This window comes from Dipteris shenzhenensis, chromosome 9, assembly GCF_047967505.1.
Source record: "Dipteris shenzhenensis isolate YYH24624 ecotype China chromosome 9, Dip_SZ_1.0, whole genome shotgun sequence".
NCBI lineage: Eukaryota > Viridiplantae > Streptophyta > Polypodiopsida > Gleicheniales > Dipteridaceae > Dipteris > Dipteris shenzhenensis.
In genome coordinates, this window is record NC_141604.1 from 28,110,383 (window position 1) to 28,126,305 (window position 15,923).

The 15,923-nt window shown below is 50.9% G+C and overlaps 1 protein-coding gene across 2 annotated transcripts in view; it reads right to left on the reverse strand.

The window, feature by feature from the left end:
* The window catches only part of NRPC2 (nuclear RNA polymerase C2), a 188,620-nt gene that overhangs the window by 56,033 nt on the left and 116,664 nt on the right, over positions 1-15,923 (reverse strand). For both annotated transcript variants that reach the window (XM_087378899.1, XM_087378900.1), the window contains exons 17-22: positions 2,193-2,303; positions 1,717-1,833; positions 827-943; positions 605-685; positions 282-386; positions 79-159 (exon numbers count right to left, since the gene is read on the reverse strand). In XM_087378899.1, coding sequence (XP_087235025.1) covers positions 79-159; positions 282-386; positions 605-685; positions 827-943; positions 1,717-1,833; positions 2,193-2,303 — 612 coding nt within the window. The remainder of the gene's footprint in view (positions 1-78; positions 160-281; positions 387-604; positions 686-826; positions 944-1,716; positions 1,834-2,192; positions 2,304-15,923) is intronic.

Consider the following 15,923-nt stretch of genomic DNA (forward strand, 5'->3'; position numbering starts at 1 on the left):
CTGTGAAAGACCAGAAACAATGAATGTGAAGTTCCACAGAAGAGTTTATAAAGCTGCAACAGGTGTATTGATTCAAACCAGAGCATTATTTTCTTCATTGACATCAAGGTACTCCACCAGTCCCTCTCTTAGAAAATCATCAAAAGTTCGGAATCCATCCTGTGAAAAAAGAAATAAGAGATCAAAACAACCCCCCAACAGTTAATCTGGCGACAAAACAATCAGTTTCTTTTCATCCCTTTGATTTCTCAACAATGAGGATTGTACAGAAAGATTCTAACCTTTAACTCCTTCATATGATGTTCCTTTACCCTAGATACTCCTCTATCTGCAATTACCAAAGGCCTACAAACACGACCGCCATCTGATGCAACATAAACAGCACGCTGCTTGTAGTTGTATCAGCAGTCGTCCATGAGTTTGGTCTTGACTTTATTGACAAAGTGTGAATCGTCTTCAACACTTAAAAGCGAGAGTTCCTTTTATAGCATCTTTCAAAAGTACACATTATTGAATGCCTACAAGCAAAAAGGATAAAAGTTCATGTGGCATTTTTGCGAACATCAGCCACTTCATTAACAGGTTAAAAGATCACTTAACTTACTTGCTTTGAATTTGTAAAGATGCTAACAAATTCACCAATTTTCCCAGCTCGTCTCAGTTCTCTCAAAGTACTTGCAAAACGCTGTTTTAACATGAAAAGAACCGATTCAGGTACTCATCCAACCAGCTAGAGACTAAAGTCAGTTCATAATAGGATCCTTTTAAGTAGAGCGCATGCTCGGCCATCCACCAAACTCAAATCTTTAAGTGGGGAGGAAGAGACCTGTGGGCGCCTATGAACTCCAAGAATAAGCCCATTGAAAATGATGACATAAACTTTCAGCGAATTGATTTCATCGCCAGACAACAAACTCAAGTCCTCTACTCCCAAGCTTATAAACTGTAGATTCATATCCGTCCAGTCATTAGAGACTAACAAAAGAATTAGATTACAATGTAAATGAAACAGAAACAGTCATTAATCGAATTGCTGCAGGCCATATAAATGGTATCACATCCACATATTATCTCAAAACTGTGAGACTTTAACCACCCCTGCGGAGGGGGGAAAGCTCCCAGGAGAGAGCTGTATGAAACAAATTAAGAATAGCACATAATTGCCAACGCATCAGAAGCCACCCAGGGGGATGGTGATACATAGGAAAGCAACATTTCAAATTTAAGATTAGTTGTTGTGTCCCCATGATCTAAGTAAATTTTTACTGAATTGGACTCAATATCTCCATATTATTATAGGACACATCCAACAACAACATGTAAATACTCTGCTTCAAATCAACAGAAACGTTGCTGGGTTGAATACAAAAAGGTGTAACATATGCTCCCCAATGGGCAGTTCTTTGAAGCAAGCATATGTTAATCTGTGGTACTGAAAAAAGGATTTTCAGGAGGAATAGACCTATGTAAAATTAGATCACAGATTAAAAAAGGATATACCTAGATGAATCCAGGAACATTCCCAAACTCATCCTTTAAAAACACAACATAGTGCAGTTTCAATCTCATGATAGTCCCTCACAAGGTTGAAAACCATAAACTCCATCATGCATAGCAGGGACTAGCTAGATCAGATTAAAAAAGGATGTGTTTTCGTGATTTTACCAAAGCTTTACAACAAACACGTGTTGCATTGAGGCAATTCATGATGCATACCAGGGTTATAAGTGGAGCCTCTTCCTCATCTGTTGTCACGTGAGTCATAAGTGCTAAATTCTTTGTAAGACCGCATGCCTCTCCTTCTGGGGTATCGCAGGGGCATAGCATTCCCCACTGTAAGTGCAGCAGATTACCAGAGCATTCCCTAAATTATAATGGGCTTGGAATCTTTCAGAAAGATTAGGAGATATAATTGAAAAATGCAAATAAAAATCATAACATTTATAGCTGTGCAGGTTAGCTGCAAGCTACTGACATTAAAAGATATCTCAAAACTTGAGTTCTCATGTTGAAGAAGCCTCATGACTGCAGTAAGGAGTCCAGATACTTGCCAAGAGCTTCGTCAACATGTGAATTAGATACAAGGTCCTTGGGTGAACTTATGGACAGCATGCAATGCCACGGGCATAGTTTGAAGCTGTAAACATTAAAAAACAGTACAAAGCTCCCAATAACATTTGTCAAATATGCACCTGACTTGGTTGGAGGGCTCTAGGCCCACTGACTTTCCGAGTCTTCTCAAATTGTGAAGATATACGAGTCATGTGTCCTAACGCAGCAATGAAAGAAAGCCTTGAAACAACCTGCAAACAGTTAAGAGATTAAGCGTACAATTAAATGGTATGTCAAAATCAAGATGCTTCCTGCATTGTCAATCTCAATATATCCAATAACATGTCAAAATCAATCCTAATCAATAGCTTTAAAATTTTTAAAACACATAGAAATATGTCAAATTACACCCGAAAGAAGCATTTTGAAACCTGTAAAATACCTCCTACCAACCTGACAGGACCCTTCAATCTTTTCTGAACTTTTTTTCCTTTTTCACAAAACTGTACCTACTAGGGAAATGAATGCGACATGTTCAAAAGAATCTATTTTGTTTCGATATCATCTAATGGCTAGTGTTTTCTGGAATTGAATGTGACATGTTCAAAAGAATCTATTTTGTTTCGATATCATCTAATGGCTAGTGCCAAGAAAACACGGTCCTTTTAAGCAAGAGCAAGGTTTCTCACCCTGTCCAACAGGGGTAATTGTGTATTGATCTCTACTTGTACCACAATCCATTCATATGCAAAATAAGGAACCTTTCATATGCAAAATAAGGAAGGGGTGGCCTGTAAATCATCAACCTGCACACTACAATACCGGTATCAACATTACATCATAGAAAATTCATATGACCACTTGGAGGTTCTCTAGAGCAATATATAATGTATTTGGCTTTCAGGTGATATTCATCCTCTCAGTTCTTAAGTGAGCAGTAATCACATACACATAATTAAGAAAGCCTTTTACTTCAGATCAGTTTTGACCCGAAACTTAGCATCACAGTATAAACACACTATGTGTTCCTCACTTCAAGCAAGTCTCCTTACAAAGATTCAAACCACAAACTTCACTAGGCATACTATGAACTTACACCATCAGCTCCTTCTTTAGTATTCATACCTTGCAAACTGAAAAACGTGCTAAGTTTTTTACATTTCTCTAAAGACAAAGGTAGCTTAGCACTAGCAACCATAGCGTAGCTACCAGCCTTCTCTTGACTGCGGTTTCCAGGACAGGTTTCTGTTCAGCCTGATACAAAGGCATGCTTGAGGAATACTACATGCAGGGACCACTCAAAGGGAGATGCTGGAATTCTTACTGTGGCTGTTCTGTTTCGCATTTCCAGCATACCTTATGTTCGGTTCTAGCTAGCCCTTAACCCTTGAAGTAGCCATCTGTATTGAGAAGATAACAATCAAAACCATGGGACATGGTGTTAGATTTTGGTAAACCTTGTAGAAGTGATCCTAAGGTATAGAAGTGGTGGCAATACCATGCCACTTGGCAAACTTGCATGCAGCACTTAACGTAGGTCTTCATCCTTCTGGCTCTCTCTCTTCACATCCATGATTTGTGGAGCACCATGAGAGTCAGAGGTGATGACTCTTGGCAGCAGGACGAGCACGTTGGGAGCTCACTCTTGCTGGCAGGGCCAACCCTTCTTGTGGTGGTTTTCAGCACTGCAGTTCGTGAACGTGTGACAATTGCTGGTGTTTCCTTCTCTCTAGCCTGTGTGGCAGACTTACCTTGAGGTGCCTTAATCTTGTGTGGAGCAGCTTTCTCTATGGTATGTTGCATGTGTCGCAACAATTTAGGATTCAGCCTTGACTGTGTGTCGGTCTTGGTATTTCTTCTATCATTTTATACAGCTGGGCTGCAAGGAAAGTTCCTTCCATCAAATTTTACTATCGAGGTTTCTAGTAGATCCGACTTCGAGGTTTTCGACCACCTATCCATTCCGACTAATCAAAGTCTAAACACAAGGCTCTCGACAACTGTCTAGGCCCTCATCGACGACTCCGATACCACTTGTTGGAATTCAAGACGTAGATTGTGCTTTATCTCACAACTACAAAGAGATGCTCACCTGCAATGAACCGAGGCGGATATCACAGCAAAACAAAAACCGACTAATATATTAAGAACTAGAGACCTCCCTCCATCCCTACGGGCTTGTTGTGGTGATTTTACAATGACCAAGACTCTCAAGCCACGAAGGCTCCCAACTAACACTTCCTGGCCCCTTTTCGTCTGACTTCTCTTCATGAGAAGGGACTCTCGGGGGGTGTCTCAGGGTCGCAGAAGCAACATGCAAACAATCAAGGTCTCGAGAAGATAAATGCATGGGACTTAAAGGATGAGAGAGCCCTAGGTCTTCCTGGGAGGGCTCTAGGAGTAGAGTCTTCCACCACATGGGCATCTCGAAAATTGCAGCTCAAAACTGGAGCATCTTGGAAGCGTTGTTCGGCTCAAGGGTTAGAAACTCTAAGATCATACTTAAACAGGAGCTTCTTGCCCTTCAAATGGGAGATGAATGGCAACACATATTAATTGGATGCAGGCAATTGTGAAGCAACTATGACAATAACGACGCCAAAGCCATACTGCTCACCAGCCTGCCACCAAGGTAGAACAAACTGGTCACAATTTTGAGGGTAAATTATGATGCAATGAGCTTTCATATTGTCGTTGCTTTGCTTCTTAGTGAAGAGAGAAAGAAAAGAAAGAAAGAAAGAAATTTTATTAGTGTCTTCAGAAGACCGATGGGTCTATGAGACTGAAAGAAAACCTGATACAAATCACAGTAAGGGTGGAGCTACTGAAACGAGCATCATCACCCGTGCTGAATCCTAAGTCTGATCATACATAATCAAATACATCTGGATGCAACAATGACAAGAAAAGGATTGGAGCGGAGCGGAATCCTCCGTATGTCATGTCCCCCTGGCTGGTGCATAGCCGGTGATGGGACGCTGGTGCCCGTCAAGGGGTGTCGTGCGTCTCGGTCTCTTGGACGAGGCTCAACGCAAGACCAGAGCCACCGTGACTCCCGTGGGACGTATCCCGGGTCTAAACAAGACGGGAGGTCCCCCAAAGTGATCTGTGTGTCTCCTCGATGTCTCGTGTGTCGTGCTGCGATCGTCGGGTCGGGGTCTCTGTCACATCGGCGGCTAGAGACTAGACGATCAATGTCACTCGAAGGGAAGAACTCTGTGATCCTACTCTGAGAGGTGTCTGATGATGTGGCCAAGCCCCGTCGCCTGAGTAAGTACTCTCTATGTCGGATTCCCTCGTGAATGAAGGCCGCGAGGCATCTCTGATCTGGGTAGGCGAGGAATCTGAAAAGGAGCCCGGAGCCGTCTCTAAAGAGGCAGTGGTAGCGACCTCGGATCTCGTAGTACACTGGGCACCTGAAAATAAAATGCTCCTCCGACTCAACCTCTTGACAGTCGCACAATATGTATAAGCCATGCTCCCTAGGAATCCCCTCTGCTCTGCCGCTCTCTATGCGGAGGCGATGTGATGATACCCGGAACCGTCCGATGGAGATCCGCAGTGAGTGAGGCATATGAAGCTCAGTGTACCCCGGTGGTGTGATGAATCCCTCCTCCGAAATGCGAAGACAGTAATCTCTGTAGAAACTCAGCTTCACTAGAAGCTCCCTCGGCTCCAACCAGGTCCTAAAGGTATGTAGCTGCAGGAGATCCTCTCGAATGACCTGGTTGGTATGTGGCCCAATTGGGATGGTGGGTGGGAGTACCGGAAGGGCATCTAAACTGTGCTGAAAAGGAGGTATCCTATCGATGTGGAACCCTAGTCTCACAAACCATCTGTGAGTCCGTGCATACCAACATCGCTCGTCTCCCTCTGCTGCCAACCTCATGGAGGAATCGAGAGCCAACCATGGCAACCTCTATCTCCCTAATGTGCAGTCCCCATATGATCTAACCGGGTGTAGATATGTGATGGTCTGAAAGGCTGCATCTAGCTGGAGTGGAGAAGCACCAAACTCGGCCTGAATGATGTGATGTGGTGCAGACGGTTTCCCCCGGATCATCTGTGATAGCATGAGGATCTGCAAGCGCTCCACCCGTGTCCACTCTATCTCTGACATGTTAGGCCCCCAACAAGGACTACCATACATACCGGCTGGTCGGACCAAGGAGTCGAAGAGAAGAGCCTTGGTCCGAGGGTCCTGGAAGTGGGAGTGAAAGCACTGTCTCTCTAGCCGAGCTAGTGAGGCGTATCCTCTGCTCAGTCTGGCCTGCATCACTGGTCTCATCGTGAAGATCGGGCCGGAGAAGATGACCCCCAAGTAAGTGTATGAGGATACAATCTCAACTGGTGACCCACCCAAAGTAAAAGTAAACTGTTTCCGTTGCATGTTTGCTCGAGAGGTGTTAAAGATCATGACCTTGGTCTTGCCAAGGTTGACCTCCAAATCATTGGATGAACAAAAAGCCTGCAGTGCATCTAGGTGTCGCTAGAGCCCCTCGGGTGTGGATGACAAGAGTGCCACGTCATCTGCATAAAGAAGAATCCTGATGATGATCCCGGCAAGTGAGCAACCGGTCCCTCCAAACGTCCCCATGAAAGTCTCAAGCTCATTGATGTAGAGGCCAAACAAGGTCGGTGATAAGGGACAACCCTGTTTGACCCCTATGGTACTCAGGATCTCATCTGTCCAACCTGCACCTATACGAACTCGGCCTGAGACTCTCTCATACAGTGCCATGACTGCCCAGATGATCTCCTGATCAAATCCCAGTGTCTGTGGGCGTGTGATAAAACGAGCTCGAGGTACTGTGTCAAAGGCTTTGCGAAAATCCACAAAGCAACAGTATACCCTCTCCTTCCGTGATCTGGCCTCCTCAATGACACTCCTGAGTGTGAGTATGTGATCCATAGTCCCATGGTCTCGCCTAAAACCGGCCTGACCCTCTGCTCTGAGCCCTCTCATCTCTGCGAACAGGCTGACCGATGCATCCAATACAGCTGCATAGATCTTGGACATCACATGTCCAATCATGATAGTCCTATAGTTACTCGGGTCCATGGGATCCCCTGCCTTGTGGATGGGGTGATGGTGTTGAGTATCCAAGTGCGGGGGAAGCCAAGGCAAACAGCAACATTGAATAGCTTTGCTAGGATCGGGGCTAACGTGTCGATTCCATATGCGATAAACTCAGTGCATAGCCCCTCGTGATCCTTAGCTTGGCCATTGTGCAGTTTCAATGTCGCGTCCTTGACTCCCCCTCTAGTGAACAACGGGCAAGTGGTGGGACAAGGTGTGTGTATGAGGTCTGGAGTGGGCTGGTGTGGGACATCATATAGATGGTGTGCATATGTGTGCCAGACATGTGTGCCAGACTCTGGTGTCAATGAGGGATGATGGGGACCTACGCTCAAGAAATCTCCGCCAAAAATCCTTAGAGTTGTTGCTGTACAAGATGTGCAGCAGCTCCTCCTCATTTTGACGAAGAAAAGCCTGCTTCTTTCGACGTACGAGACGTCGATACTTACGTACCGTGTCTGGTGTGTTCGGGAGGTGACATCTGGTTTCAAGTCGGAGTTGTCGGCGATAAGCCTTGCACTCCGCATCGTACCAATTGTTGCAGGGTACAGAACCAAGAGGTGGTGGTCTAGTGGACCGTGTGGTGTGGGGAAAGATTTGGAGGGCAGCCTCGTGGAGTGTGCGACTAATCAAGGCAGCACGGTCCTCTATGAGTGGTATGTGATCGATGTAGGTTAGGAGTCTGTTTAGGCATCCACAGTAGGCCGGAGAGAGGCTGTGATCAAAGTGTATGTCGTGGTAGGTGTCGTGCTTCCTATGTGGTGTGTGTGGTGTGGCTAAGCATAGGGTGGCGATAGTGAAGAATAGGTATGTGTGATCAGCTCCTGGAGGGAGTGGTGCGACGGTGAAGTCGGTGATACATGAAGTGAAGGTAGGGGATCCCATGATGTAATCTACTACACTAGTGCCCCCCCCGTGTGGAAAGCAAGTAAAACCACCTGAGGAGGGCCATAGGTCGAGCCCGTTGTAGATGATGAGATCATGCATCCTGCCCAAATCAAGGAGCGCGTGTCCATATGGTGTAACAAGCCCGTGTCGGTCCGATGAGGTCCTAGTCATACCTGCTCCGTCTAGGTCCATGTCTAGCAGCATGATAGAGTCGTCTCGAAAGTCCAGGAGTGGTGCCTGTCGCGTACTCGTCCTGGCGTTGAGGTCCCCAACAAGGAGAACTTCCCCGCAAGCTGAAAGGTCTGGGATATCCTGGTGTAAGGGTGCATATGGCGATGTCTCACCCTCTTCTCGTGCCACTCTGGCGAAGTGGGATGTGTCTGGCGGGAAGTAGCATATTGCTATGAAAAAGTCACTGGTGTCTGTGCTTCGGATCCGGATCCACATGAATCGGGAGTGTGCGTCCTTCCTCTCGATGGAGATGGCTCTAGCGAGGGAAGACCTGAACAATATTGCGACCCCGCCTGATCGTCAGACTCCTCCTGTATCCCTCGTCTCATCCCTGAAGGCTGACTCCCATGTGTAGCCACTAACTATCAGTAGTGGACGCTCTAGGCTCTGGTGTGTCTCCATGTAAAAGACTATGTCTCATCTTGTGTAAGACTCCGAGAAGTTCCCTGGGTCTAACCATAAGGTGCCATTACAGTTCCAAATGGTGTAGTCTAGGGTCTCGAAAACCTGAGTCTCATAGGCCCCGTCCCCCTAGGGGGTACGGGTGGGAGCCCGACGGGTGCCGATCAACAACCTACCATCTCGGACCACGGCCCATTTCCCCTCCTTGTGGGCAACATCCCGCTGCTGCAGAAGAACTCGTCGCTCCTCAATCTGTAGTGGTTTCAAGTCCTCGTCCATGGATAGGGTGGGATGCTCTCGTAGAGAGGCTCGGCGTCGGAGTGTCGCTAGACGAGCATGTGAATCTCTGAAGCGAATGACTAGGGGCTGCTCTCGGTTGGGATCTCTCCCAACACGCCATGCTCCCTCTATGCCATGGTCGGGGACCCCCATGGTGGTGGTCACAAAGGTAATCGCCTCCTCCATGGGCGTCGTAGTGATGCTGGTGTTGTCTCGCATGATCCCTCGTATCCGGATGTTGAGGGCCTTCGAAGCCCTCTGTTGCTGCTCCTGTATGGCGGCTGAAACGGTTGCCTTTGCAGGCTCCCGTTTTGCCACGTCCACCCATCTAGTCGTCTCTGCTATAGCCGACTGTATCGTGGCTATCTGTGCCTCCATCTCTGTGACTGGGGTCCCTCCAGGCGCTGCTCTGAGGGTCTCGAGCTCCTCTCAAAGCTATGTGATGTCGTTTCTGAGTCCCTGGATAAGGGTGCCCTGCTCGTGTATAATGCGGGCCTGCTCCTGGGTGTATCGGGCCTACTCTTGGGTGTAATGTGTCAGCTCTGCCTGACGGGCCCGGATGCTATGTATCTCAGCCAATAGGGAGTCCCAAGCATTTGGCGGGGGCCTAAGATGTCCTGGTCCAGGTGGGAACTGGATCTCGAGAGGGGTTGGAATGAAGGTGCTGCTGAGGTTGTACTGAGGGTGGGGACAGTATGATCTGGGCGGGGGAGTGATATGTAGGAGTAGCGAGGTCGGACGAGGTGATGAACGGTGGCTGACTGAGAGGTAGAGGTGATACGAGGGGAAAGTACTGTGGAGCAGTGGCTGATGGGGCCAATGGTGAGGCTACTGGAGAGGAGACCTGTGATGATGATGCAAGAGAGGGGGAGGAGAGAGGTGGCGTAGATGATGAGGCGGATGATGGTGGTGAAATAGTGGTGGTAACCATAGAGGTCGAGCATGTGGTGAGCGGCATGGGCTTTGGGTGGGCTCCTTTCTTCTGGGCCGCGGTGCTGTCCACTGTCAAACCGCTCCAGTTGCTGAATACAACAGGTACAAAAGAGCAAGCATACACTATCAAGGGCAAAAGGAAAAGCAAAGATGGTGGAAAGAGCTCGTCAATCTGTGATTACTATGGTTGCGAGGGCAATGAAGAAAATTATTGCCATAAGAAGGCCTTCAACAACAAGAGCAAAGAGGGAAAAGATGCCTGTAGCAGTTCAAGAGCTTGCTTGATGAAGAGTAGGGTAATCACTTTGCAGATTTGGTTTAGCATGAGTCACCACCAGTGATAGACGTTGATGCAGATTATGCCTTTCAAGTTTTCTGCGTGTGTTGACAAGTTTTTGTTTCGACAGTAGTGTGTCGACAGTTTGGCTTGTCTTCTCCACTACTCCATTTATGGGGGCTGTTAGATTTTGGCAAACCTTGCAGGGGTGATCCAAAGGTATAGGAGTGGTGGCAATACCATGCCACTTGGCAATCTTGCATGCAGCGCTTGACGTAGGTCTTCATCCAGTCGGTTCTCCTTCTAGCACTCTCTTATCACATCCATGATTTGTGGGGAGCTCCACGAGAGTCGGAGGTGATGACTCTAGGCAGCAGGAAGAGCACCTTGGGAGCTGACTCTTATTGGCAGGGCTGACGACCCTGCTTGTGGCAGTTTTCGTCTTCTGTAAGGAGCCGCTGCAGTTTGGGAATGTGTGACAATTGCCGGTGCTGCCTTACCTCTCTAGCCTGTGTGGCAGACTTACCTTGAGGGGACTTGATCTTGTGTTGCATGTGTCACAACAGTTCAGGATTCCGCCTTGACTGTGTGCCGTTCTTAGTATTTCTTCTATCATTTTATGCAGCTGGCTGCAGTGTGTTAGTTAAGAGCCCTTGCGGCTTGACTTCATGTTAGTCCTGGTCGTTGAGTCTTGGTCAAAACCTCCACGTGGAGGTCTCTAAGTTCTTAATATGTTAGTTATGTTTTGTTTTCGAGTGATATCTGTGTCAGTTCTTTGCATGTGAGCATCTCTTTGTAGTTGTGAGATAAAGCAAAATCTGTGTCTGTCCATGGATGAGATCTGGCCGATCGTGAATCATAATATATAAATTTGACTACTTTGAAGGGTCCTGAAGTCATCTACACCCTTTGCCAAATTAACCATATACCTGTGGTCACTTGCTGTGGTTGGATGCTGGAGCCCTTGATCCAATCACAAGTTAATAAAGTTGTGAGTAGGGACATTGTGAAACAGTATCACCAGTTAATAAAGCTTTGATTACGGCCATTGTGAAAAAATATCACAAGTTTAACTAAGCTGTGGTTGGAAGAGCTCCTGCGAGCCCTCCTCCCTCCTTCCGCAGCCTCTACCTCCCTACCCTCCTCCGCCTCACTCCCTCGCCCTCCCCCCCCCTCGCCCTCGCCTTACGTCCCTCGCCCTCGCCTCACACCCCTCGCCCCTCGCCTCGCCCCGCCTTCACGCCCTCGCCTCACCCCTCGACCCTCACCCCTCGCCACCACACCCCGCCCTCAGCCCTCCGCCCCCGCCCCTCGCCGTCCGCCCTCGCCCCTCGCCCTTCCGCCCCTCGCCTCTCCGCCCCTCGCCCCTCGCCCCTCCGCCCCACGCCCCTCCGCCCGTCTGCCTCGCCCCTCGCCCCTCCGCCATCGCCCCTCGCCCCTCCGCCCCTCCGCCCTCACCCCTCGCCCCTCCGTCCTCCGCCCTCGCCGCCGCCCCTCTCCCTCGCCTTCAACCGCCGCCCTCCGCTCTCGCCTCCGACCTCCGCCCTCCGCCCCCCTCCGCCTTCCGCCCTCCGTCCCCGCCATCACCTCCACTTCCTCCGCCCCGCCTCGCTTCGCGTCGCCTTATCCTCCTCCTTCACACCCAGGCTCCATCCCTCGTCTATCTCCCCCCCTTTTTGGTGGCAGCCTCTTCTTCATCGGAGGTCTCGCAGTTTGTCTTGGTGGTATGGCGGCTCCCTGCCCGGAACCGGAGGCCCAGCCGGACCCTCCCTCTCCAGATGCCTACCGCGTGATCTTGACAGAGCAACAGTCGTCTCGGGTACAATAGGTTGCCAATGACTTTGCCCTCACTTCCGTCTATGGCAGAGTCATTGGACACTCTCCCTCTAGACCAGCCATCAGGGACTGGCTCCAGTCCACTCTTATGCTAGAGGACAGCCACATCGAGGAGGTGGCCCTTATGGGAAGGGGCATCTTCTGGCTTAAACTCTCCACTGTGAAAGCTGCGAGCAACCTGATTGCTGGTTCCCCCACATCTGTGGATGGAAAGATCATCATGATAGTCCCTTGGTACCGAGGATTCAACGCAGCGGACTTTGATGCTCGTTTCCGCATACCTCGCCACCCAGTGACGCTAGTTTTTCCAGGCCTTGCTACTAAGTTGCAGCCGATAGTCAGGGACATGGGTTCCCACTTTGGCTGGGTGATGCATGAGACTTTCGTCGACGCGGTTACTGCGGCAGGAGCTCCCAGAGTCCGTGTGGCTGTGGCAGACCCTGCGTCCCTCCCTGCAGTGATTGAGATTGTGACAAATGCTGGCAGCATTACTCAGAGCATGGTAGTTACAGGACAGCCAGGCCAGTGCCTGAGGTGCCACGGTTTTGGGCACCTCGCTACTGCTTGTCCACACTTCTCCAGCTCCTCTCGGCCCCCCCCCGCCCCCCCCCTCAGCCCCCTCCCCCTCCCCCTCCCTCCGAGCAGCCACGTCAGGAAGAGCAGAGGCAGCCGGAGTCCGGTCCAGAGGTGGCTGGCAGCGGGACCGAGGTCAGAAGGAAAAGAGGAAAGAATAAGAAGACTTTTGACAAAGGCAAGGAGGCAGAGGTTACCCAACCTGCAGCAGCGCCTCAGAGACCTGACAGGCAGCCACCCCAGGGTCCTAGGAGAGCTTCTTCTTCGTCTGTAGCCCGCCCTCCGCAGCCTCAGGTCCCCCTCTCTTCCGATCCCCAGCTCCCTTCCACTCAGCCCCAGCCCCTACCCCAGCCGCAGCCCCCTCTTCCCAACCTGCAGCATCAGCCCCCGCCTCTTCCTCTTCAGCCCCAGTCCCAGCTCCAGCCCCATCCCCCCTCCCCCGCCCCTCTCAGCTCTTCTGCAGTGTCAGCTGCACCGGTGGTTTGTTCCTCAGCCGCGAGCAGCCCCCACTCCCCCTCCTCCGCCCCCCCCGCCAGTCGCTTCCGTGGAGTCTGAGTTGCCTACCCCTCAGCCTCCTTCCCCTTCCCCACCCCAAGCAGGGCATCCCGAGTCTGCACCACCCCTGGAGCAGTCTTCCCTGTCTGCTAGCCCGACCCCCTCAGTTGCAGACTCTGGCGGGCCTCAGCTCCAGGAGAGAGAGCTTCCTCGCAACTTCTACAGATCTAGTCCCTGGGATTACTTGGATGTGGCCGACCTCGGGACCTTCCCTGCTTGCCTCAACATCAGTATCTTCCTGCTCCGTAAAGGGGCGGATGGAAAGATCGCAGCCTTGGCCCCGAGGGATGGCCCCAGCTTTGCTTTCACCTTTCTCAGCGACGGCACCGAGACTTGGACAGACGACTCGGTCTGGGAGGCTCTCAGAGAGCAGACGCACGCTCAGATTTGCTCCTGGATAGGCCCGTCGGGTGGACAGCTTCTCGAGACTCAGTGGTCCGAGGGTGACGTGCGCCTGCGGTGGCGTTGCGCCGCCAAGCGTTTCAGATTGATTGTGATCCTCAGGCCCCCTCTGTCGTGGCCCCTCCCCCAGGATGTCAGAGCCTGGACTCCTCAGAAACTTCGCGCCTTCTACGGGATGACTACCTCAGAGATCTCGAGTTGGCTCGAGAAAGCGTTTGTCCATGGCACCAAAGGCCTCACGCCTTTGCTAAAAGTTTTGAAGAACGGGCAGGATGACCCCGCCTCCCTCTCCAAACCCTCACAAAAGCGTCAGCGCCTTCATTCCGAAATTTCAGCCTCTTCATCGACCTCAGCCGCGAGCAGACAGTTGTTCGCAGCCTTCTAGTCCTCATCATGAGCTTACACCTTGTCTCCTGGAACGTGAACGGGTTTCACTCTTCTGGCACCCATGGTCCTAGGAAGCTCATCTTGAGACAGGAACTTCAGCCAGCAGTGATTGGTCGCTTGGATGTACTCCTGCTCCAGGAGCATAAGCTTTCTGTGGCTCATTCCCGTAGCTGCGGGAAGATCCTCCCTGGGCGCTCTCACACTTATTGGGAGCCCTCGATCGGTGCACAGGGGAGGAGTGGCGGTGTCTGTACTTCCGTTTGCGAGTCGTTTGCCCAGGGAGTTTTTGGTCATGGTACGTTGATCCCAGGCCGTGCACTTTGGGTTGGCCTAGAGTTGGAGGGCTCCAAAATAGGAATCCTCAACATCTATGCACCCACAAACCTCCGATGCAGAGCCACTTTCTGGAGGACACTCACAGAGATTCTCCCAGACATGGATTCGTGGATTGTTCGAGGTGACTTCAACAATTTGGAGACTTTGGAGGACCAGCAGGGCAGAGGACCAGAGTTTACAGGTATAGCTCAGGCAGAGCAGTCCGCTTGGGACTCCTTTATCTTCGCGACAGGAGGTAGGGACAGCTGGAGAGACCCGTCCTTCCGCCGATGGCACGGGAGCTTGGACTTCTCGTGGGGCTTCCGCAGGGAAGGAGGCAGACTCCTGGAGAGACTGGACAGATTTTATGTCAGTGATTGGGCCATCAGCAGAGGTGGTCAGGTGGGTGTAGTGCCAGGGACAACACTCTCCGACCACGCGCCAGTGCTCTTATCACTAGACTCGGCAGCTCAGTCCCTTCCTCCCCGTTCGTGCAGGATTCCTGATTCCAGCTTCTCTAGGGAGGAGGTGCGCAATAGTATCGGTAGCCTTTGGGACAGAGATTGGGGCGAGTGCCTTGATCTCGTAGAGTCGGTGGCGCAGGCTTTGCAGGAGTCCAGCCAGATTTGCCAGCTCGCAGCCCTTCAGGTTTGCCAGGAGTGGTGGGGCAGAGAGAGAGCTCTTCGTAGGGACCTTGCCTCCATTCAGCGACTCCAGCAGGCAGCTCCGGGTTCGGAGGAGCTTCGGATCCAGGCCCTTCGAGCCAGAGCCCTTCTTGAGGAGACTCTCCAGCGTCGCTCAGAGTTTTCTTATCACGCCTCCCTCTCCTACTGCGCTCGGAAGGGCGACCGGATGAGCAAAGAGTTCTTCAAGACGCATGGCCAGAGGGCAACAGGTGATCAGCTCCGGAGTCTTAATACAGCGGGGGGGCACATCGTTACTGATCCGGAAGAGGTCTTGGGGTTGGCTACCGACTTCTACAGGACTCTTTTCCAGCAGGAGCAGCTTGCCCCCCGTACTAGATGTTCCCGCGAGGAGGTGTGGAGGCACATTCTAGCCCTTGTTCAGCCCAGCATGCAGACGACATTGATGGCACCGTTCACTACTGTCGAGATGCAGGAGGCCTTGATGGCCATCAATGGGCAGAAATGCCCTGGCGAGGATGGGCTCTCTCGCGCTTTCTTCACCTCTTTCTGGGATCAGATCCATCAGCCCCTCCTAGCAGCCCTCCAGAGGATTTTCAGCAGCGGACATATGCCAGAGAGCCTCTCTTCGGGATTGATTTGTCTCATCCCGAAGGGAGGAGACCGACAGGAGATCCGTCAGTGGCGCCCGATCACTCTCCTCACCACGGCCTACAAAATCCTTGCCAAGATGATCAACGCCAGAGTTCGGCCACTACTTCCTGACCTCATTCATGACACTCAGACAGGCTTTGTCCAGGATCGCAGTATCCTGGATAATGTCTTTACCTTCTCAGAGGCGACAGAGTGGGCTCAGCACAGCGGGTCGCACTTAGCCATCCTACTTCTCGACTTTGAGAAGGCCTACGATCGAGTGGACTGGTCCTTCCTGGAGGGTACTTTGGAGAGACTGGGATTCCCAGTAGGATGGATTCAGGGTATCTCAGCGTTATACAGGACAGCTTCCAACAGGGTCATCATCGGCGGCAGGTTGGGAGAGCGATTTCGATTGGAGAGATTAGTGCGTCAG